Source organism: Drosophila willistoni, assembly GCF_018902025.1.
Source record: "Drosophila willistoni isolate 14030-0811.24 chromosome 2L unlocalized genomic scaffold, UCI_dwil_1.1 Seg196, whole genome shotgun sequence".
NCBI lineage: Eukaryota > Metazoa > Arthropoda > Insecta > Diptera > Drosophilidae > Drosophila > Drosophila willistoni.
In genome coordinates, this window is record NW_025814048.1 from 7,585,060 (window position 1) to 7,607,413 (window position 22,354).

Genomic DNA, 22,354 nt, shown 5'->3' on the forward strand with positions numbered 1-22,354 from the left:
TTTAGTATAGATGTAATTCTAGTCCTGACATTAAGTCGTTCGAAAAAGAAAAATTGTTTTTGCCAATTTTTCTATTTAATGTTAAACAAAAAAAGGAAAACAAAATCCTTTAATTCTGAATGTGGGCAGGATCAGAATGGTGACCAATCTGAGTCGATTGTACTTTGTTTCATTAAAATCGGTTTAGAATTTCGGGCTGTATGTTTAATACGATTTCATTGAACGTCAAGATGTCGCTTTTCAAGTTTGAAAGATGACCTCACATGACATAAAACGTTATACACTCGTGGACAAATAAATAGGTGTGAGCCTTTTTGTCAAATGTCCCTAAAAAAAAAAATTTGCAAGTTCCACGATCAGAAAATTTAAAAATATACAGTTTTCGAATCCTGAGGCTCACACCTATTAATTTGTCAATAACTGTATCTCCTAAATCATTTGGAGTTTAAAAAAATCCCTTTAGAACCATTTACTCAAATTAATAATTCAATATAAAAAACTAAAAATTGAAAGAGAAATATAATTTTCCAATAAAGAATGCCCATTTAAATTCAATAAACCAAAATTGTATTCGAGTTTAAAATGAACACATAAAATCACAATAATCAACACTAAAGGACTATAAAAATTGATAGCTCGATTCTGAACCCTGAAACCCCTTAGAAGTTTATGCGTTAGTTATTTTTTTGTAAAATAAAAAAAATATTAAAAAATCCTAAATCACTGAATATATTTCTGTCTAAATTTCGAGCTCCGTGATATTGATTTAACCTTTCTTTACTTACTAATACAATTTAACAATCTTACTACTGATTAGCAATATATATAAGTGATTTTTTATACGATTTCAATTACGAACTTATCGATAAATGGCTGTCATTAAGTTCAATCAGTAGGCTTCGAAAAAATATTTTCTGTTTTGTCAAATTGTGTTTAATTTCTCTTGGCTCTTTGTGAAAAAATTAAAAAAAAAAAAATTGCATACAACTTTTATTTTTAGATCCATTAAAAGAGCGTAAAAATTGTGTCTTAGTATAATCAAAATCAAAAATTTTTCGAAATTACATTAAAATATAAAGAAAAACAAAAATAAACAAGGATTGAAGATGTTTTTCTGTGGCCTCTTGTTCCATCGTGCTAAGTAAGTACATAGATTCATTTTCATATATCGCTCAGATGTGGCTTCTTTTACATATACACGACTCTCTTGATTTTTGTGGGGCTTATCTCAAAAATTTCTCTCATTTTCACACTCACGCATCCAAAAATTGTATTCACTTTAGTCCACGACGAGAGAATTGCGTTGAGTAATTTCGGAATTTGCCGAATCCGAATGTATTTGAAGCAGTGAATAATAAATAACATATGTTTGGTTCGTCAGAGTTTGCCGGTTATAGTTATCGAATATAGACGTCGTCGTCGTCTTCGTTGAGTTGCACAAAAAGAGAATATATTTTGTTTATTTCTGCCACAGACAAACTGTTGCCCCCTGCACACAACGTGTGGTTGTTGTTGTTGCTCTGATGTAATCGAAGCATGTGAAATGAAATGTTGATACGGCAGACAATGAGGCTGCTTATAGGCAGCCAGCAGCAAAGATGTTGCCTCGAGAGCTTCACTGGATGCAGGAGATGTAAGTGGGAGATGCACACGCACTTTAACTTCACAATTAGACACTATTGTTGTTTTTTTTATTTGGAGAAACATTAACATTATAGTATAAAAGGGGGGGAGCTAAAATAACACAATTCACATTCCACTAATGCCAGGGCACTTGATTGCCAATGGTGCCTTTTTTATAGAACTTGGCCGTGGCTGAGGCTGTATTGGCCAACGTTGGTGTTGGCGGTGCTGGCTCATAGGTAGGACCACCGCCTTCAGTACAGGCCTTTAGGACGGCAGCACATCTCCATTGGCGGGAATAGTTCATGCGCCAGAGACGCACACAACCATCATCGCCCGTAGAGATAAGCATTGTCGCTAACATATTCCAACAGACTCGCCACACCGGGCAATTGTGATCACTGTATTTAACCGTTTGTATGTCCAATTTGGAGGTCCCGGTAGAGTCACTGCAAAAATAAGTTTAATTAATACATTTGAATAGCCAAAATCAGTAAGGTCTTACGTCACTCCACGTATGTTGACTATGTAGAGATCTTTACTGGCCACAGCCAGCATATGGAAAGTTCGTCCTGCATTGGGGGCAAAGGCCACATCTGTCACAGGATCAGTTATGTCATTAACAGTCTCAATTTTTACACATTTACGGGCATTTTCGCTATAGGCAAACAGGAAGACCTTGCCGGTTGGCGTGGCGGAGTCATCACTGCCGGCCTAGAAGACAACATATTAGCAACAAAGATCATTCCAAAGTCCCAAACACTTACAGCCAGCAATTGGGTGACCATATACATGGATTTGTTCCAAGAGAGACAACTTAACGACAATTTATTGGCTATCTCATGTTGTACAGGCCATTGGGAAAGATTCATTATGTCGGGTGCCTCGTATATACGTATAATGCCATCTGCCGAAGCAGTAGCCAACAGCAGGCCCAAATATTTAGGAGCAAACTCCACATCGGTGACGCTGGTTCGTGAATCCACCAGAGTGGTGCGTCTAACCCAACGCCTTGTGGGCGCATTCGTTGTGGAAACCTTCTCCCCGATAACCTCCTCCCACACCGAAGCTGTGCGATCGAACGAACAGGTGGCCACTACTTGGCCGAATTCCGGATGTGCCCATGTCACTCGCCAAATTGATCCTGAATGAGCCTTCCAACTGCTAGACACGTTCCATTTGCTACAAATAAAAAAAACGTTGTTGCTTCACTCATGAATAGATTAAGTTTCCCGCTAACACTCACCCGGATGCATCTTCGTCCCAGATCTTTACAGTCTGATCGCTGGAACATGTGGCCATGCGGCGGCCATAGTAATCAAAGACCACATCGTGTATAACATCCTTGTGATCGGTAAAAATAGGTTCAACATCAAACATTTTGCGTAAAAAATGCAAATTTAATACGCGCTTGTGGAACACCAAACCGGCCGCTAGTGCTGCCAGATTTTTTAAATAAAAAAATCGAAAAACGTTTCAACGCCCACTGGCGCCATCCATGGCTAGATATAAAAATACAGGCAAAATGGTAACACTGGCGCAAGAAGAACCGAAAAAAAAAACAAATCCGTATATTGAAGGCGGGCCGACCGACCGACCGATTACGTCCAAGATTAGCTTAAAATTGAATCAAGCTCGTGATAAGAAGTCATAGTGCCTAGTGCTTGTGTTCTGGGATTATCCTAAAGCTTTTTTCTTAATAAAAGGATTTACGTTATTTAACCAAAATTGCTAATAGAAAGAAGCAACGTGCCAAGCGCAATACGATGGAGAAAAGTAAGTGCATGTCAATGGCCCGCGGTGATTCCAAACTAATTACAATTACTAAGTGATAGTGGGCATACATTTGTTTGTATTATGCTAAATATTACCAGTGACCAACCGTAAAAGGTGACGAAAGGGCTTGTGACAAGGGCATGAAACGGTACGGAAAAGAATACATATATATAGGCGCGGGTGAATAACCTTAATGCAATAGCTAAACAGCTGGCCCCAAAACACCTCTGGACTCTGTTTAACATAGTTTTTGTTTTTTAAACCAAATTTGTTTATAAAATCTAATTGTTGTTTGCACTCGAGTCCAAATGGAATCGTTATCGTTTGCATTTCAACACTCTCTCAGCATAATTTCTCCCGCCCTCTCATCATTCTCGCTTGCTCAGCTGCTCTCTCTCTCTGCTCTCTCTCGCTTGTCACTGACCTTGATTCCTATTGGGCTTTTCATATGGCGCGATTTCTGAACATATTGTGCCTGATGTAGTGTAGTGGGTGTGCGTCGTCGTCGTCCCTACAAACCCGAGTATGGGTGGAGAGGGGAAAGACAGATGTGAACAGAGACTTGCCAATGCTTCCGACAAGCCTCAGCCGGCTTCAATTACTTAATATGTGAACTAATTTATGCAATTGAGACTGCAAAGTTGAATATGAAAATAAAAAACAAGAAAAGAATCACTCGCTCCTAGTCCCTACTCTAAGATTAGCTCGAACACGTATCAATTTCACGGCCATCACACGCGACCGCATCTAGGCATCGACATCGGCTATCACCAGACTGGCTGTGGCCACGCGCCAAACATGAATAATACGACCGATATTCCTCCGTGTTAACAGTAAATTTCCGTCTGCCCCGATAAGGCCATCTAGTCAAGTGGGCTCTTAACATTCGGGAGTGCCTGGCCTGCCTTGCATGCCGGCACCAAAACATTGAATCATAATCATGTTTCCATGGTCACCGTAAAAAAATCGGAAGATTTTTATTTTTGCTTTTGCTCTAATCAGATGGAATTCTAGTGGACGATCAAGCGGGCAGGGCAGTCGACGAGACGTTACGGAAATTCTTTTATGACATTTAAAAAACCTCTGCTGATTTTTTTATTAAACAAAAAAAAAATTATCAACAAACATGATGCCGGCTGTGCTCCTTAGATTTGCGTGCTCAGTTCGTGGGCAATGAATTGATATTATTATTATTATTAACTTGATTTTAAGTGCAATCGCAAGTTAATTTAACAAAAAAAAAAAACAGAAACAATCTACGTAAATGCAATTTAAGTTGTTTTTGTTGTTACTTAAGCTTGATTGTCCCCCCCGCCAAAGTGCATCATCGTCAGAGGCAAGAGGCTTCTTAACCCATTGATTACATTGTGGGTGCATTTAACCCATTTTCGGATGAGATGCAATTTTTTTGATTTTAAGATGCATTTGACTTTTTTATGGTAATTAGCATAGAAGAAATCCAAAAAAAAAAAACTACCAATTTTAGTTTTGCCCAGAACCTAAAAGTAGACATTGAAATTTTGTCCTTTTTTTCAATTTTAGATAATATGTGAGAATATATGATATATTTAAAAAACATACAAATCTAACTTTTCAAAAGTCGAAGTGTGCTGGAAAATGGGTTAAAAAGACTTAACTGAATTGACTCTTTGATTGCTTTAGCCAAGACTTAAATAAGGCTTTAGTAAATTGTTTAGCTTAGTTTCTTGATGGTTTAGTTTATGGAGGCTTTCTAATTGTTTTTCAATGGCTTAGTCTGTAGTGATTTTTAGGTTGAAGATGGAAACGCTTACTGGCCCAGATGTCAGGTCCAATTCCCATTCCAAAATTGATTTATAATCTGGAGAATGGAAATGTTAAGCCAATTTTGCAGAAAGTCTTTAGAAGTTATAATTTTTCTGACAATGTGTTTTTTTTGGTTCCTAGATCTAAGTGAAACTATTAAGTGTTTAGAAAGTTCAAACTATTTCTATTCAAAAGTCAGGAGTTTAACCCTGCGAACCTCATAAAATAAAAAAGTCTTAAGCAGATCGTTCTTAATTAGCGCCAAAATCAAATGCCAATTTTAAGCATCTTAGCCCTTATCTTCACTTTTCTAAGTCCGTCCCTGTTTCTGTTTTATTTTACTCTTACTTTTCCTCTTTAACGAATGTTTTTATGTTGATAAATTAGAAAATGTTGCAAACTTAATTCACATTCATCCAAATGCGACCCTTTTAACCATGGGTTAAGCTCAACCTTGACATTGAAAATCTGTTGCAGATAAAATGAAATATATATGTATATAATGCACCAAGACTCGTTGGCAACGGGTTAGCGAATCATTATTGATTATTTTATCTCTAACGCTATCGACAAATATAAATAAACAATCAAAAAAGAAAAAAATAACAACAAAATGCTTAACAACAAATACGAAATGAAAAATTAAAAAGTTGCCCACTTTTGCTTAATATTTTCAATTTTGTGTCGCCGTTGTTGTTGCTATTCGTTCTCATTGTCGACCCATGAAGCCCTCTGAAAAGTGATTAACATATGCGAGCAACAACCTGGGTACAACACGCACACACACACACAGAGCACGAACACACACTTATTAACTAACTAGTAGACATTTAGGCAAAAGCATAAGTAGGTATATATTTAGTTGATAGTGAACGACGGACAACTGACGACTGACGGGCAACGCGATACCGAGGTCCAAGACTCGAAGCTTGAGCTTCTGTATGGTCAGTCAGTAGTCATCGATAGTGTGTGCTTGGAGGAAGCATTGCCCAGTCGCATTCCAAACCTCGGTCATTGCAGTAGCTACCTAGCGGGCAATCGGTGCGGAACCTTAATAAATAAATTAAATAAAAAAAGACATAACATTTTACGTTCCGCGCTCTACAAAAACGAAGAAAGAAATCCATTAAAAACAAAAGCCTCGTTAGATTCAACTTGTGTTCGAATGCAATCATCAAAAATAACCGAAAAGTGAACTGAAAAAAAAGTGGTAAACACAAAATAAAAATTATATAGAAGAAAAGTGACTATTAAATTAAACGATCAAATAACATACGAGAATAAAAAAAAAACACACACTTGAAAGTTGTAAAGTGGCTCTTATCGGGTCGATCAATTCTCTACTCTACATATGATATTTGTATAAATATAATCGCAAGTGTTTGCTTCCTTCCACTTAAAACTCAAATTAAACCTAAAAAGCTAGATTCGTCTCTCCACCTGGTTTCAGATCGAAAATTTCCCAGTGATTTGTAATTCGATGAATTCTTTCCCTCTCTCACTTTTGTCCATCAAAAACGACGACTTAGACTTACATAATAACATGATAAGACCCCGTAGTAGTAGTAGCTAGTACTTTGATTCACCTTTCAATGCCTTTCAAAAACAAAATCTGGGACTATATGTAAAGAGGGGTATTGTGGAGAGGGGGGAGGGAGGTATCTTACATGTTGCCACACATTGTAATGGCAAAAACATTGACCTCTTCCCTATCTATGTATAAGTAAATGCGTAAATTTGCATTTCCAGCCAGCTATATGGGGATTTTTCTTTTCTTCTTTTTGATTTTAATTTTTCAAATTAACCTCTGCACCTTGTACCCCAAAAAAATTAGCAAGTTTTTGTTTTATGAATTTGCAATACTCTTGCTTTTTAGTCAATGAATATTTTCAGGCCTCGTTTTCGAATAGTTTTCAAAAGTAAAACGGTTGCATAATAAAATTGTTTTGATATTTAAAAAATATAAATATATAGTCTTTATTTTTGGCATAAAACATTGAGTAAAAGGCTAATTATGTTAATTACCATTTGATAATATAATCCTGTTTTAATAAAAATTTTAGAAACTTTTAAAATTAGTTCAGGCTTTCCTTTGCGAAAAAAATATAATCAAAAGTTTTTTCTTATTTTTTGCTATTAATCATGTTTTTTTCTTTTATAAATTATATTTTAAATCTGTCCAGACTTGGACAATGATTAAATTCGATGAAAAAATATGTAAAACATTTAATAATGTTAACGTATACTTAATTTATAGAGTATAAACATTTTGTTGTAACACTTATTTAATGGTTTCATTTTGGTTTTTTGTTTTGTATTTTGGGTTGACATAAATCGTAGGTATGCTGGGTCGGAATAAGCATATATACGGGAAGTAGGCTGAGGTTTAGTATGAGATGACATTAATTTGTTAATAAAAGATTCATTATCCAAATTTAAGTATTAAAGTCTATAAAAATTATTTCACGTAGTGCATTTTTTTTGTTGTCTTCAGATCCATTAACTATTTTTAAATGACATGTGTATTGGGTAATGATTTTTATACAATATAAATACATAAATATTTTAACAAGTATAATTAATTATCATTATTTTATTGAATTTCTCATTAATTATAAATGCTAAAAGATGGTTCAATTGGATAATATCAATGTAATTTTTGGGTTAATTTCCCAAAACAAATTTAAAATTTAAAATGCATTAATTTACTACTAAATTTAAAGTAGATTTTTGGTTTCTACTTTATTTATAATAACATAAATCTTTACTCACTTTAGTAATATTTAGTTTATCCTTAATCCTTAATTTCAAAATACTTTTCGAACACACACCTTCATTTGATGAAATCCGTCCCTGTTTACGAGATATGTACATATATAATTTGGAATTTCGTTTTCTTGACCGTCTTTAATTTGAAATCGCAAAACTAGTTTATGCATAATTTAGCATTTTTGATTTTTGTTTTGTTTTTTTCTGTTACGTCTCCATTTCGGTCGTTCATTTGGCCCACAAAGCCAAAAAAAAAGCACAAATCGTCTGGTAATAATTGGTGGTGGCAAGTTTTTTGAACTTGAAAACCGACAAAATACATAAGCGATAGATCTTTAGTTTGTTTTCACACTTTCACTGTCCCTTAAAACGGAATGCAAATCAAATAAACAGAAACAAATATGATATATCTTTTAGACAGCCAAATTGGTGGACTTAGCCGATGTTGATCGTGATTATATTAGGAGCTCTGGCTGCTTTACTTGCATTTCTATTTAACTTGCTTTTTGGCCGCGGCCAGAATAGAGCAAGAATAACAACTACAACAACAACGACACTTGAAAGTACTACAACTACAAACACTATCAATAGTAAGAATCTCGTTATAAAACTAAGAAAAAAAAATTCCAAACCAACCAAAAAAAAGACCTTGTAAATCAACAAAAAAACAAAAGTAAAAAGAAACATTTAAAAGGGCCACATAAAGCGCACACCTTGAAATGTATATTAAACGTGTTTATAGATAACCTGAGATAACCTATGCGCTTATCTTTATACATATAGCGCACACACTGTGAACCTATATTATGTAGTAGTTCTAACAGTTCTCATTCTCTTCCAGACAGCTCCAGCGTCATTGTAGCGACAGCAACAACCCCAACAACCTCTGGAGCAACAACAACCACAGGAGGACCAGCAACATCTGCAGGAACAGGAGGATCAATCAAATCCAACGACAAACGTTATAACAAGACGACCTGCATTAAGAAAGTCAAATTCTCCAGCGAAAGCTTAAAAGCCGAGGTTGATGAAATTTGTGAGCAGTTAAAGGATAACGCCTTGATTGATCTAAGCAACGATAATTTAAGAGTAAATTATCGTCCACATCATCAGCAAAACAGCATCAATCACCACCACCACAACAACAACAATATCAGCAATAATAAGTACAACATGAGCACAACAGAGGCCGAAAATGATGTGGCAACAGGCACTCCCACAGATGCAGAGAGGCCTAGTTTTTTGGTGAGTTTTCGAAAAAGACACCTTCAAATTACTTAGATGGTATATAAGTGGATTCTTAAAGAAGTCTACATGGACGAATCTATTAAAATTAGGGGTGTTCGATTTGAAAAGTAAAAGATTTTCGGTTTTTTTTTGGGTACCCACTGAGTATTTTATATAATTTGGTGACTTAGCCACACCTCTTGATAAACTTGTTTCAACACCTACATTTGATCGGGTTCGAATCCTTTTTGAATCACAAACGACTAGATTTATCAATTAATCGTGCACGACTCTTATTAGAGTCATATTTAGATTCAAAGCAATTCTTTTTCGAGTAGTACTTTAATGAAGTATGAATATTAAACTATTTTATTCAACAAAACGGCTCAAAATAGACTCTTTAAAAATCAACTGATTTTGTTACAAACAATCTTACAAATGCTGAATAGGCAATTTGTCACTATGACAATTTATTAGAAACTGTTCCGATAAAACTCAAAAACTATTTGAATAATTGATATTTCAGGGGTGTCTAGATCCCCAGTCTACCCCTCAATCCTCAATTATTACTTTAAGTAGGTTAAAAAATGTTGTTTGATCTGCTCAATTGCAGATGGTAAAATACTCCAATAGCGGAGTGGAGTAAAGAAAATAACGTCTTCTTTTTTTCGATTTCCAGGAGTCATAGAAATTCCCATAATCTTAAACAAATAATATAAAGAAATCTTAATATATACAAAATCTAAGTTAACAATGACGTCTTCTTCAACAAATGTTATCAAATGTTTTCTAGAGATTCCCCCGGTTAATTTTGATCCATAAATTTGATCAAAATTCTGTCTTAATCTCAAATATATAACTTCGGTAGGCCTTAAAATTCATTCAAGAAAAAAAAAACGTTCAATTAATCTTAATCTTAAATTTATGCTTTCAATTCTTATTTCCTCTTTGAAACAATTATCTAAGACACAAAATATGTACGGATAGTTAAAGGTTTCTTTAAAAAAAAAATTTAATAAGTTTGTGTAAAACTATTGAACGATATTTACATTGTTATTAAATTCTCCCAAATTCTAAAAAAAAAAATTTATTATCTTTAAAGTTTAAACGATAACAGAAATTCATGCATATAAAATATATCGAAAAATAACAGTTAAAAAATAAGGTTAGAAATATGGGTTACAAACTGTTTATTAGACATATTTCTATGAATGTAAACAATAGTGTAAACTGATGCGTATTTATCGTAGTTTCTTTTTTAAAAATCAGTTCACACGCTTTAATATAAATATTTGATTTATCAATGCTTTAACAGGTGGGCGATGAAATCGATGAGAAGGCAGCCGAAGCTGGCGAAGCAGTTGATGAGTTCCCCCAAAAGCTGCAGAGCGATATACGCCAGAATGGCGACATATCCGAACGACGCAAGCGACTGAGGTAAGACGACACAAGAAGAACAAGAAGCTGGGCATAAAGAAGAATATCAAATACAGATAGCTATAGAATATATAAACAAAGTACACCGCATGAAGAGAGCAAAACAAAGACCAGATGGCTACGTCATAGATATATGGCGCGAGTTTAACAAAAAGAGATAGCAAACAAAGAAGCTTTCTTAAGCTTTATCACAACCGGTAGTAGTGCCCAGTGAGAGACAGAGAGAGAGAGAGAGCGTGAGAGAAAATGGGGGTACAGGTGCCGCCAGTGCGGCACTTTGAAACCTCTACACACAACTTTTACAAGTTGCTTTCATTCATAACTCGGCCTTAGCTCAGGGTCAATACAAGCTTTAAAACTCTCTCTCTCTCTTAACACTCTATTTTTTTTTGGCATGGTCTGTCAATACGGCGTATGAGCAACAAAATCCGGAGGGGGGAGGAAAGACAACTCGCTGTCTCGAGTCTCAAGTTGTGTGTGTCAGTTGCTCATCGAACGTCGACTCCGTCGGTCCGCCATTTCTGCCAGCTGATTTCTTGTATATCATCCGTCCACAATTGATTTACCTTTGCCGCCGCGTGGTGAAAGTGTGGTGCACTGTGCCACGGATATATTAGTGTTGGCTTTAGTTTTTTTTTACGTTTTTTGGTGCTTTTGTTATTGTTTTATTAGTCAGACTTGCATAAGTCTAGTGGGAGGGGCAAACCCCGACAAAAAGCTATATACTTCAAAATATTGCATATTGTGAATGCTTTTGGCTCTCATTGCCTTTGTCAAAATGCTAAAGCGTCGGGCTAGCAAGCGTTTTGTACTTGTTGAATCTGGCGAGGAGCCGCAGTCAGGAGCAGGAGGTGTTAATAATAATGATAGTGCTACCAGTGGATCCATCAGTATACCCAACTTTGTTGCCATTGAGCATACCAATTCCAATGATGACCTGCAGATGATACCCAACAGCAATAATATCAACAATAATGAGTCAACATCAAATCTTCTCACCGTTCCGAGCGTTGCAACCTTAAAGTAAATAGTTTTAGCAAGTGAAAACCTGTTTTTTTTTGGACAACGAATTCCCCCCCAAAAAACCAAAAGAAAACTATAAATATAAATAATTAATTCCATATTGTTGTTGTGTTTTTGTTTTATAGGCCCAGTATGTCACGCGGTACCGGGTTGGGACAGGATCGTCATCAGGATCGTGATTTCCATATTGCCACCACGGAGGAGTTTGTAAAACGTTTCGGTGGCACTCGTGTCATTAATCGTGTCCTTATTGCCAACAATGGAATTGCGGCAGTGAAATGTATGCGTTCCATTCGTCGTTGGTCCTACGAGATGTTCAAAAATGAACGTGCCGTACGTTTTGTGGTTATGGTCACTCCGGAGGATTTGAAAGCCAATGCCGAGTACATCAAAATGGCCGATCATTATGTTCCCGTGCCCGGCGGTTCCAATAATAACAATTATGCCAATGTTGAGCTCATTGTGGATATTGCACTTCGCACTCAAGTTCAGGTAAGAATATGGGGGATGGGTACATTATTATTTTGGTTAGAGATCACAGACATATTCCCGTGTTTCAATGGTCAAGTTGACCGCATCGTACGATCTGTGTTTACACGCCCCAAAGGCAAAGCAAGCAGCAATCGTTCGATATATAGCCTCAACATGGCAATAAGCTAAATAAGCGTCTGGAATAATGTGTGTGTGTATGTGTGTGTGTGTGTAAAGAACTTGTACTTGAAACACAACCAGACAGTGTATATTTGATTTACACTATACTACAAAAATGAAGCGAAACGAATTTTTAAGTTCATCTTGTGGCATTTACAAGTTTATTTTGTTTGCTGTTGGTAATAGAAATATATTTTAGTATGTACTATTAAATAGAAAAATATACTTACTATATCTAATCTTTAGTCTCGCCATATAATTAGATAGATGAGAAGGTTATATGAATTAATTATTACCAAAAAGATAAACACACACATTTGAAAAAGTTAGTTTGAGAGAGAAAAAAGTATTAAAAGAAGTATGTCAATTAAAGTTGTCAGATTTTACCAATAAATCGATTCCATATAAAATGTAGGTTACCACTCGAATGAACCTTGGACTTATCTTAGATAAACAGAACAAAATAGTTAGTTAAATGCACTTTAAAATGTTTACTTTTAACACTAAAATGACCTCACTAAAAAAATTCACTTAAATATTGCATGGTAATTAGTTGACATGTGTAGAATGAAATTTGTAGGTACAGTGAGCACTCTCTTAAATGAACTGAAATGAACTTTTAAGCTACTAAAGTAAAACAAAATTAAGTAAAGTAAAGTTGGCAACGAATTTATATAGCCAAAAAAGAGAGATGTACTTTAAGCGAGTTTTCACTGTACACACACAACACAATATGTCTTTATTAAGAGAACAATACAAAGTATGGGTTAACTTTTGAAAAAGATATAATGCCGCCCTCTCCCTCCCATTGTTTGCCATTTCATGCTGGGAATCCTTCCTTAATGGGAAATCAATTTTTCCCCAATGACGTCACAATGGTTTTTATGCGTGCCAGCTTTTAATTTTGCTTTCTTCCTTTATTTTATTGTTGTTTCTAGGCCGTTTGGGCTGGTTGGGGTCATGCCTCAGAGAATCCGAAATTACCTGAACTGCTGCATAAGGAGGGTCTGGTCTTTTTGGGACCACCAGAACGTGCCATGTGGGCTTTGGGTGACAAGGTGGCATCCTCGATTGTTGCTCAAACAGCTGAGATACCCACCCTGCCATGGTCCGGTTCGGAGCTGAAGGCACAGTATAGCGGCAAGAAAATTAAGATTTCTAGCGAATTGTTTGCCCGCGGTTGTGTTACCAATGCGGAGCAGGGTCTGGCTGCAGTAAATAAGATTGGTAAGTCTACAGAATGATCTCTCAAATATGACAATTTACATTCCCTATCTATTTATAGGTTTCCCTGTGATGATCAAGGCATCAGAAGGTGGTGGCGGCAAGGGTATTCGTCGTGTGGATACCGCTGAAGAGTTCCCCGCTCTCTTCCGTCAAGTGCAAGCCGAGGTACCCGGTTCACCTATTTTCGTAATGAAATTGGCCAGCGGTGCCCGTCACTTGGAGGTCCAGCTGTTGGCTGATCAGTATGGCAATGCCATTAGTTTGTTTGGTCGTGACTGTTCCATACAGCGACGCCATCAGAAGATCATTGAGGAAGCTCCGGCTATTGTGGCTCAGCCCGAAGTTTTCGAGGACATGGAAAAGGCTGCTGTGCGTTTGGCCAAAATGGTTGGCTATGTCAGTGCCGGAACTGTGGAGTATCTGTACGATCCAGAGGGTAAATATTTCTTCCTCGAGCTAAATCCACGTCTTCAAGTGGAGCATCCTTGTACGGAAATGGTTGCCGATGTCAATTTGCCAGCCTGTCAGCTACAAATTGGAATGGGTATTCCCCTATATCGATTAAAAGACATTCGTCTACTGTACGGAGAGTCTCCATGGGGCTCGTCAATAATTGACTTTGAGAATCCTCCAAATAAGCCACGTCCATCTGGACATGTGATTGCTGCCCGCATAACCTCCGAGAATCCCGATGAGGGTTTCAAACCCAGTTCAGGAACTGTGCAAGAGTTGAATTTCCGGTCTAGCAAGAATGTGTGGGGTTACTTCAGTGTGGCCGCATCCGGAGGATTGCATGAGTTTGCCGACTCGCAGTTTGGCCATTGTTTCTCATGGGGTGAAAATCGTCAGCAGGCTCGTGAGAATCTTGTGATTGCCCTGAAAGAGCTGTCCATTCGTGGTGATTTCCGAACTACTGTTGAGTACCTGATCACATTGCTGGAGACGAATAGATTTTTGGACAATAGCATAGACACAGCCTGGTTGGATGCTTTGATTGCTGAACGTGTCCAGTCGGAGAAACCGGACATCTTGCTAGGCGTCATGTGTGGTTCGCTTCATATCGCTGACCGTGAGATCACGGAATCTTTTTCAAGCTTCCAAACCTCGCTGGAGAAGGGCCAGATACAGGCGGCCAACACTCTGACCAATGTGGTCGATGTGGAACTCATTCATGATGGCATCCGGTATAAGGTGCAGGCAGCCAAGAGCGGAGCAAACTCCTATTTCCTGCTGATGAATAGTTCATTTAAGGAGATTGAAGTGCATAGGCTTTCGGACGGTGGTTTGCTTATCTCATTCGAAGGCGCTTCCTATACCACCTACATGAAGGAGGAGGTCGATCGCTATCGTATCGTCATTGGCAATCAGACTTGTGTCTTTGATAAGGAGAATGATCCTTCTCTGCTGCGAAGTCCATCGGCTGGTAAGCTGATCAATCTGATTGTAGAAGAAGGTGCTCATGTGAGTAAGGGTCAAGCGTATGCTGAGATAGAGGTGATGAAAATGGTTATGACCCTCACTTCCCTCGAAGCGGGCACAGTGACATTTGTGCGACGGCCGGGTGCCGTTTTGGAGGCGGGATCTCTGTTGGGTCACCTTGAACTGGACGATCCTTCATTGGTAACGAAAGCGCAGCCTTGCAAGAGCCAATTCCCCACACCTGAGAATGCACCAGTGCCAGAGAAGCTGAATCGCATCCATAACACCTACAAGAGCATCTTGGAGAACACTTTGGCGGGCTATTGTCTGCCCGAGCCATTTAATGCCCAGCGTCTGCGTGACATCATTGAGAAATTCATGCAAAGCTTGAGAGATCCCTCATTGCCGCTGCTTGAATTGCAGGAGGTGATTGCCTCCATATCGGGACGTATTCCCATCTCGGTGGAGAAAAAGATTCGCAAGCTAATGACCTTGTATGAGCGCAATATTACCAGTGTTCTGGCCCAGTTCCCATCCCAGCAGATAGCCAGTGTCATCGATAGCCATGCTGCCACCCTGCAGAAGCGAGCCGATCGCGATGTCTTCTTCCTGACCACCCAGAGCATCGTGCAGCTGGTGCAGCGCTATAGGAATGGCATCCGTGGTCGCATGAAGGCTGCTGTCCATGAGCTTTTGCGTCAATACTACGATGTTGAGTCCCAGTTCCAGCATGGTCACTACGATAAGTGTGTGGGCCTGGTGCGGGAACACAACAAGGATGACATGCAAACTGTGGTGAACACCATATTCTCCCACTCTCAGGTGGCAAAGAAGAATCTGCTGGTCACCCTGCTCATCGATCATTTGTGGGCCAATGAACCCGGTCTCACGGATGAGTTGGCCAACACTTTGAGTGAATTGACCTCTCTGAATCGTGCGGAGCATTCGCGAGTGGCATTGAGATCACGACAGGTTTTGATTGCTGCCCACCAGCCAGCCTACGAGTTGCGACATAATCAAATGGAATCCATCTTTCTGTCAGCCGTTGATATGTACGGCCATGATTTCCATCCCGAGAATTTGCAGCGTTTAATTCTGTCGGAGACCTCGATCTTTGATATACTCCACGATTTCTTCTATCACTCCAATCGGGCGGTGTGCAACGCTGCCCTTGAGGTTTACGTCAGAAGAGCCTACACATCGTACGAATTAACCTGTCTCCAGCATTTGGAACTCTCTGGAGGCTTGCCTCTGGTGCACTTCCAATTCTTGTTGCCCACTGCCCATCCGAATCGCCTTTTCTCACGCATGTCCTCGCCCGAGGGTCTAGATCAGGCGGCTGCCGAAAGTTTGGGCAGTTCCTTTGTACGGACCGGCGCCATAGCAGCGTTTGATTCATTCGAGCACTTTGAAATGTATTCCGATGAAATTCTGGACTTGCTCGAGGACTTCGTCTCACCTGCATTGGTTAGTGCTAAGGTTCTGGAGGCCGTGGAGGCTGTGGATTCCATTTCGGACAGTCGTCATAGTACATCGATTAATGTATCGCTATCGGATCCTGTGACCCGGGCAAATGCCGCGGAGGAGGCCAAGTCCACCGAACCCATACACATTGTCAGTGTTGCGGTGAGGGAAACCGGCGAAATGGATGATCTGCAGATGGCCCAAATATTCGGAAACTACTGCAAAGAGCACAACGAAGAGCTGTTCCAACGGCGCATCAGGAGAATTACTTTTGCTGCCCTCAAGAAACGTCAGTTCCCCAAGTTCTTTACCTATCGTGCACGCGATAAATTCGAGGAGGATCGCATATACCGTCATTTGGAGCCCGCTTCTGCTTTCCATTTGGAGCTGAATCGTATGAAGACCTACGATTTGGAAGCTCTGCCAACGGCAAACCAAAAGATGCATTTGTACTTGGGCAGAGCCAAGGTGTCCAAGGGACAAGAGGTCACAGATTATCGGTTCTTCATTCGTTCAATCATTCGACACTCGGATCTCATCACCAAGGAGGCATCGTTCGAGTATCTACAAAACGAAGGAGAACGCGTTCTCCTCGAGGCTATGGATGAACTGGAGGTGGCCTTCTCCCATCCCCATGCAAAACGCACCGATTGCAATCACATTTTCCTCAACTTTGTGCCCACTGTCATTATGGATCCCGCAAAAATAGAGGAATCGGTGACTAAAATGATTATGCGGTATGGCCCACGTCTATGGAAACTTCGAGTGCTGCAGGCTGAACTGAAAATGGTTATCCGTCAGTCGCCGCAATCACCCACTCAGGCAGTGCGTCTTTGCATAGCCAATGATTCGGGTTACTTCCTCGACATCTCCATGTACACAGAGCAAACCGAACCGGAGACTGGAATTGTGAGTGCAAATATTAAATCTCTAGGAAACTCTCCACTAATTCTTTTACCTTTTTACCTCCTCTTTTAGATTAAGTTCAAGGCTTATGGCGAGAAGCAGGGATCTCTACATGGTCATCCCATTTCCACACCCTACATGACCAAAGACTTTTTGCAACAGAAACGCTTCCAGGCACAATCGAATGGCACTACCTATGTCTACGATGTGCCCGATATGTTCCGACAGATGAGCGAACGTCACTGGCGGGAGTTCTCCAAGGCTCGTCCCACAGTCGACATACGCATTCCGGATAAAATTCTCTTGGAGTGCCAAGAACTTGTACTCGAAGGCGATAATCTGGTGGAGATGCAGCGTCTACCCGGAGAGAACAATGTAAGTCTACAGTTTATCCAAGAAGAATTTTTAATTAATAAGGACTTGTTCTTTCTAGTGCGGCATGGTAGCTTGGCGCATTGTGCTGGCCACTCCAGAGTATCCAAATGGTCGTGAGATCATTGTGATAGCCAACGATTTGACCTATCTAATTGGTTCCTTTGGCATCAAAGAGGATATACTCTTTGCCAAGGCTTCTCAGTTGGCGCGTGAACGCAAAGTGCCCAGGGTAAGGAATATAACAATTTATTCCATGTGCCTTTTTAATAATTTTCTTTTCTGATGCGCAGATTTACATCTCTGTCAATAGTGGAGCACGTATTGGTCTAGCTGAGGAAGTGAAATCTATGTTCCGCATAGCATGGGAAGATCCCGAAGAGCCGGATAAGGGTTTCAAGTATCTTTATCTGTCTACTGAGGACTACGCTAAGGTGGCCAATCTCAATTCGGTGCGTGCCATTCTAATTGAAGATGAGGGCGAGCAGCGCTATAAAATCACCGATATTATTGGCAAGGATGACGGTTTGGGTGTTGAGAATTTGCGTTATGCTGGTCTGATTGCTGGTGAAACATCACAAGCCTATGAAGAGATTGTAACCATAGCCATGGTCACTTGCCGCACCATTGGCATTGGCTCTTATGTGGTTCGTTTGGGTCAGCGTGTCATCCAGATTGATAATTCGCATATAATACTCACGGGTTATGCTGCTCTCAATAAGGTAAGTTGCATTTGAAATCATCTAAAGACATAGAAGAGTAACTTTATATTGTTAATCTCTTGTGTTAGCTTCTTGGACGCAAGGTCTATGCCTCAAATAATCAATTGGGCGGTGTCCAGATCATGTTCAATAATGGAGTTACCCACAAGACTGAAGCGATTGATCTGGATGGTGTATACACAATTCTCGACTGGCTGTCATACATTCCCGCCCACATTGGCTGTGAATTGCCCATTGTACTACCATGTGATCGTGTTGATCGTCCAGTGGATTTCATGCCTACGAAATCTCCATATGATCCACGGTGGATGCTTGCCGGTAGGGTTAATCCTGTCAATGCCAACGAATGGGAAAATGGTTTCTTTGATCGCGACTCATGGAGCGAAATTATGGCACCGTGGGCCAAGACTGTGGTCACGGGACGTGCTCGTCTCGGTGGTGTCCCAGTTGGTGTGATTGCCGTGGAGACACGCACTGTCGAAGTGGAAATGCCAGCCGATCCGGCTAATTTGGATTCAGAAGCCAAAACTCTGCAGCAGGCGGGTCAAGTATGGTATCCGGACTCCTCGTACAAGACAGCTCAGGCCATCAAGGACTTTGGACGTGAGGAATTACCATTGATTGTGTTTGCCAATTGGCGTGGTTTCTCCGGCGGCATGAAGGACATGTACGAACAGATTGTCAAATTTGGAGCTTACATTGTGGATGGACTAAGGGAATACAAGAAGCCAGTGTTGATTTATCTACCTCCCAATGCCGAACTCCGAGGCGGAGCCTGGGCTGTGCTGGACTCTCTGATCAATCCGCGTTACATGGAAACCTACGCAGATCCAGAGGCCCGAGGCGGTGTTCTGGAACCCGAAGGCATTGTTGAGATCAAATACAAAGAAAAGGATCTTGTGAAGACCATTCATCGGCTGGATGCTACCACCATAGCGGTAAGTTTGGTCTCACGTTATGGATTTTCCGATGATAATAATAATCTTTTTCATTGCAGCTTAAACGAGAACTTGATGAAGCAACTGCAGCTGGGGACAAGGTGAAGGTCGCTCAGCTTGATGAAAAGATTAAGGCCCGCATCTCAATACTCATGCATGTCTATCACACGGTGGCGGTTCATTTTGCTGACTTGCATGATACCCCGGAACGCATGCTGGAAAAGGAGTGCATCAGTGAGATTGTGCCATGGAGGGATTCTCGTCGCTGGCTCTACTGGCGTCTACGACGTTTACTGCTAGAGGATGCGCACATTAAAAAGATCCTGCGGGCCCAGGATAATCTATCCGTAGGACAGGCCAAACAGATGCTTCGACGCTGGTTGGTCGAAGAAAAGGGAGCCACAGAGGTGGGTTAAACATCAGAGAAACAAATGCAACATAACTTTATGTGTTTTTCTGAAATCATTTCAGGCATATTTATGGGATAAGAATGAGCAAATGGTTGCTTGGTATGAAGAGCAAACCAAAAATCAAGAATCCATCGTAACCAGAAATGTAAACTCTGTGCGAAGGGATGCAATTATTTCGACAATTTCCAAAATGCTAGAGGTAATTACAACTAGAGTGAAAATTTCGTTAAAGAATTCTTTCTAAAACTTTCATTTCCTTTTCTGTTCTGTTTACAGGACTGCCCCGATGTGGCGCTGGACGCTGTGGTGGGTCTTTGCCAGGGCCTGACGCCAGTCAATCGTGGAGTTGTTGTACGCACACTGGCACAAATGCAACTGAACGAGGAGTCCTCCTCGAATACCCAGGGATGATGATTCTTTGCTAGGTTTTAAGTTTTCTCCAGCCATTCCCCCCCACCTTAACTTATCGCATCTTAGCGATAGCTTCAGTGCTCTCTCAGCCCCGCCCCTCCCCCCTTAACTCGTGTAATATAATGCAGCCTTTTGTTTTAGTTAAATTTCTTTAACTTTAAATTAGCTTAAAAAAAAAACTAGGTTTATATGAGAAACCCAATTGGATTTGTCTAGTAGAAGTTGTGTGGGTTAAGCCATAATCTAAGCTGTATCCATCTTGTGTATATACTCTATATATATACTTGCTCTCTATAGAATACAAAAAAACTTTCCATTAGTTGTCTAAGACCCAAAGTCGTTTGTACACTTACACACACACATACATACAGAGCTTTTTTGTGAATTATACGAATATTTGAAAATATATGGTAAAATATATAAATATATATATATTATTTTTGGAAAAGAAAAACTAATTGTTTGTTTTTGTAATCTTAAAAACACCGAAAAACACTTAAATGTACATAATTTCATTTATTTTTTCTTAAAATCAAAATGAAATCCATAAAATTGTTTTGTTTGCTTTGTTTTGATGAGTGTGGGGAGCGTTGGAGCAGGAGGAGGAGGAGGAGTATGTTGACAATGTGGGATAATGACAATGATGATGGGTCACGATTTTAGTTAAGATTATCAAGCCAATCGGGCTCGGCCACACCTATTTTTTCAATAATGGAATTCACTTGATAGCACAGCGATTGTATTTGACGATCCCATTGAGGCAAGAGTTCCCGATTCTCAAAGTGTACAATTCCCGATATTTGATCAATATGTCCGTTCATGCGCCCTTCTGTAATCATTTGGGAGGCAATTTTTTCGGCTTTTACAGCGGGTATATCCAGCAGAGCACCCAACTCCTCGAAGGTGATGTTGTTGTACAATTTGCTAGCCGACAAAAGATTATGCTCGAATACAGCACGATCCAGAATGGATGAACCATCGGGAGTGGCTGCCTTCTGATGGTCTTGCAGCAGAGCTTCAAACTCTTGCAGCTCGGATCGACGAATAATGCGCTCCAAGTACATTTTTTCAAGAATTCCATACGCCGGCAAATGCTGGCACCGCTCGTCCTTAAACAAAGTGGCCAGCATGCGAGATCTTTGCTGTCCGGCTGAGGCCAGAACCGTGCAGATCAAAGCCTTCTTTAAAGCGGTCATCCGTTCGCCTTGGTCGACAATTTTTCGGTAGGACAGTTCGTTGTACCGCTGGGCGGCTTCAATGAATTTTCGCCGATAGTCTAGGACGCGGGCGTAGCAAACTTTGTAGAGCACCTGAAAGAATAAATAAAGATTAGAAATGTTTTTATCATATGCAAGTAAGGTCTGGCATCCACCTGCAGTTCCTCGGAATTCGTTTCGGCCTGCAGCAATGATGCACGATTAATAAACAGCTCCGCCTGGACCGAATCATTATCTTCCAAATAGAGTCGCGCTATTTTCAAATATGTCCCAAGCTTACATTCCACCGAGTACTGTTTCTGTCCCGTCTCCAGAGGTATGCCAACTAAAACGGTTGCTGCGTCGCGCCATTGTTGATTCCGTTCGTAGATGTTTGCCAAATGGAAACGAATGCCAGCCACCTGTTCCTCAAATGAAATCACTCGAGGATGCACCTTCTCCAGTGTGAAATGCGACAACTGTTTGGACATATCGTCGGGTAGCTTGCTCAGCTCCATGCCCACATCATTGAGGATTTGCCGCGAGATTACCAGACTAACATGCTCATTTACGATAGCCTCCACAAAGAGGCGTAGCGTATCAATCAGTTCCTGCCCTGTATTGGAAAGCACCGACTTTAACAGTTGACGATACTTGTCGGCTTGGTCTTTGTGTGTGCCGGTGAAGCTGTTCAGGCCTATCAGCTGGGTACGCAAAATAGCCGTCGAAATGACCATTGTTCTTTCTTTTTTTTTGATTTTAGGTCACCTGGGTACCTTTGAGTACCGCAGAGATTTACTGCCGACTTGTTTACAGTACAGGATTTACGGAGATATATTATTTATGCATAAAGTGCAATAGTTTTAAAGAGAGGTATAAACTTTTTATTAGAATTTCAATTAATGAACTTAATAATTATGTCGTGGTATAAAACAGTGTTGCACAACGCCATTTGTCGTTTTTCCGGGTAATCGATTAATTGTGTTTTTAATGTCGAT

At 39.9% G+C, this 22,354-nt stretch overlaps 3 protein-coding genes across 6 annotated transcripts; 1 reads left to right on the forward strand and 2 right to left on the reverse strand.

Annotated features, from left to right (window-relative positions):
- The first annotated feature begins 1,476 nt into the window (after positions 1-1,476).
- On the forward strand, positions 1,477-20,584 carry LOC6640032 (acetyl-CoA carboxylase). Of its 4 annotated transcripts, none has more exons than XM_023174858.2 (13): positions 1,477-1,633; positions 8,795-9,198; positions 10,496-10,617; positions 11,766-12,132; positions 13,230-13,518; positions 13,577-17,310; positions 17,380-17,682; positions 17,741-17,911; positions 17,973-18,401; positions 18,470-19,339; positions 19,399-19,746; positions 19,811-19,948; positions 20,026-20,584. In XM_023174858.2, the coding sequence occupies exons 1-13, from the start codon at positions 1,549-1,551 to the stop codon at positions 20,158-20,160; spliced, it is 7,395 nt and encodes a 2,464-aa protein (XP_023030626.2). In that variant the 5' UTR covers positions 1,477-1,548; the 3' UTR covers positions 20,161-20,584. The 4 variants fall into 4 exon arrangements, with proteins under 4 accessions (XP_023030626.2, XP_002063097.2, XP_023030624.1 ...); XM_002063061.4 differs by lacking the exon at positions 1,477-1,633 and adding an exon at positions 3,216-3,399; XM_023174856.2 differs by lacking the exon at positions 1,477-1,633 and adding an exon at positions 8,381-8,543.
- Positions 1,657-3,084, reverse strand: LOC6640011 (nucleoporin seh1). The gene is made up of 4 exons (XM_002063062.4): positions 2,870-3,084; positions 2,391-2,805; positions 2,129-2,337; positions 1,657-2,072 (listed from the first exon to the last, which is right to left on the reverse strand). The coding sequence occupies exons 1-4, from the start codon at positions 3,001-3,003 to the stop codon at positions 1,760-1,762; spliced, it is 1,071 nt and encodes a 356-aa protein (XP_002063098.1). The 5' UTR covers positions 3,004-3,084; the 3' UTR covers positions 1,657-1,759.
- Positions 20,585-20,656: 72 nt separating the features above from the next.
- On the reverse strand, positions 20,657-22,290 carry LOC6640031 (COP9 signalosome complex subunit 4). The gene is made up of 2 exons (XM_002063060.3): positions 21,533-22,290; positions 20,657-21,470 (listed from the first exon to the last, which is right to left on the reverse strand). Exons 1-2 carry the CDS (start codon positions 22,091-22,093, stop codon positions 20,820-20,822), a joined length of 1,212 nt encoding a protein of 403 aa, XP_002063096.1. The 5' UTR covers positions 22,094-22,290; the 3' UTR covers positions 20,657-20,819.
- Positions 22,291-22,354: the final 64 nt, after the last annotated feature.

Bases quoted from the DNA above. Each gene is read 5' to 3' on its own strand.
- LOC6640032 (XM_023174856.2), top strand. From the start codon at position 8,396: ATGTTGATCGTGATTATATTAGGAGCTCTGGCTGCTTTACTTGCATTT. The intron at 9,199-10,495 runs GTGAGTTTTCGA...ATGCTTTAACAG, and splicing joins CAGAGAGGCCTAGTTTTTTG to GTGGGCGATGAAATCGATGA. The intron at 17,683-17,740 runs GTAAGTCTACAG...TGTTCTTTCTAG, and splicing joins GTCTACCCGGAGAGAACAAT to TGCGGCATGGTAGCTTGGCG.
- LOC6640011 (XM_002063062.4), bottom strand. From the start codon at position 3,003: ATGTTTGATGTTGAACCTATTTTTACCGATCACAAGGATGTTATACAC. The intron at 2,806-2,869 runs GTGAGTGTTAGC...TTTTATTTGTAG, and splicing joins TGGGACGAAGATGCATCCGG to CAAATGGAACGTGTCTAGCA. The intron at 2,073-2,128 runs GTAAGACCTTAC...TTATTTTTGCAG, and splicing joins GTCAACATACGTGGAGTGAC to TGACTCTACCGGGACCTCCA.
- LOC6640031 (XM_002063060.3), bottom strand. From the start codon at position 22,093: ATGGTCATTTCGACGGCTATTTTGCGTACCCAGCTGATAGGCCTGAAC. The intron at 21,471-21,532 runs GTGGATGCCAGA...TTATTCTTTCAG, and splicing joins CGAATTCCGAGGAACTGCAG to GTGCTCTACAAAGTTTGCTA.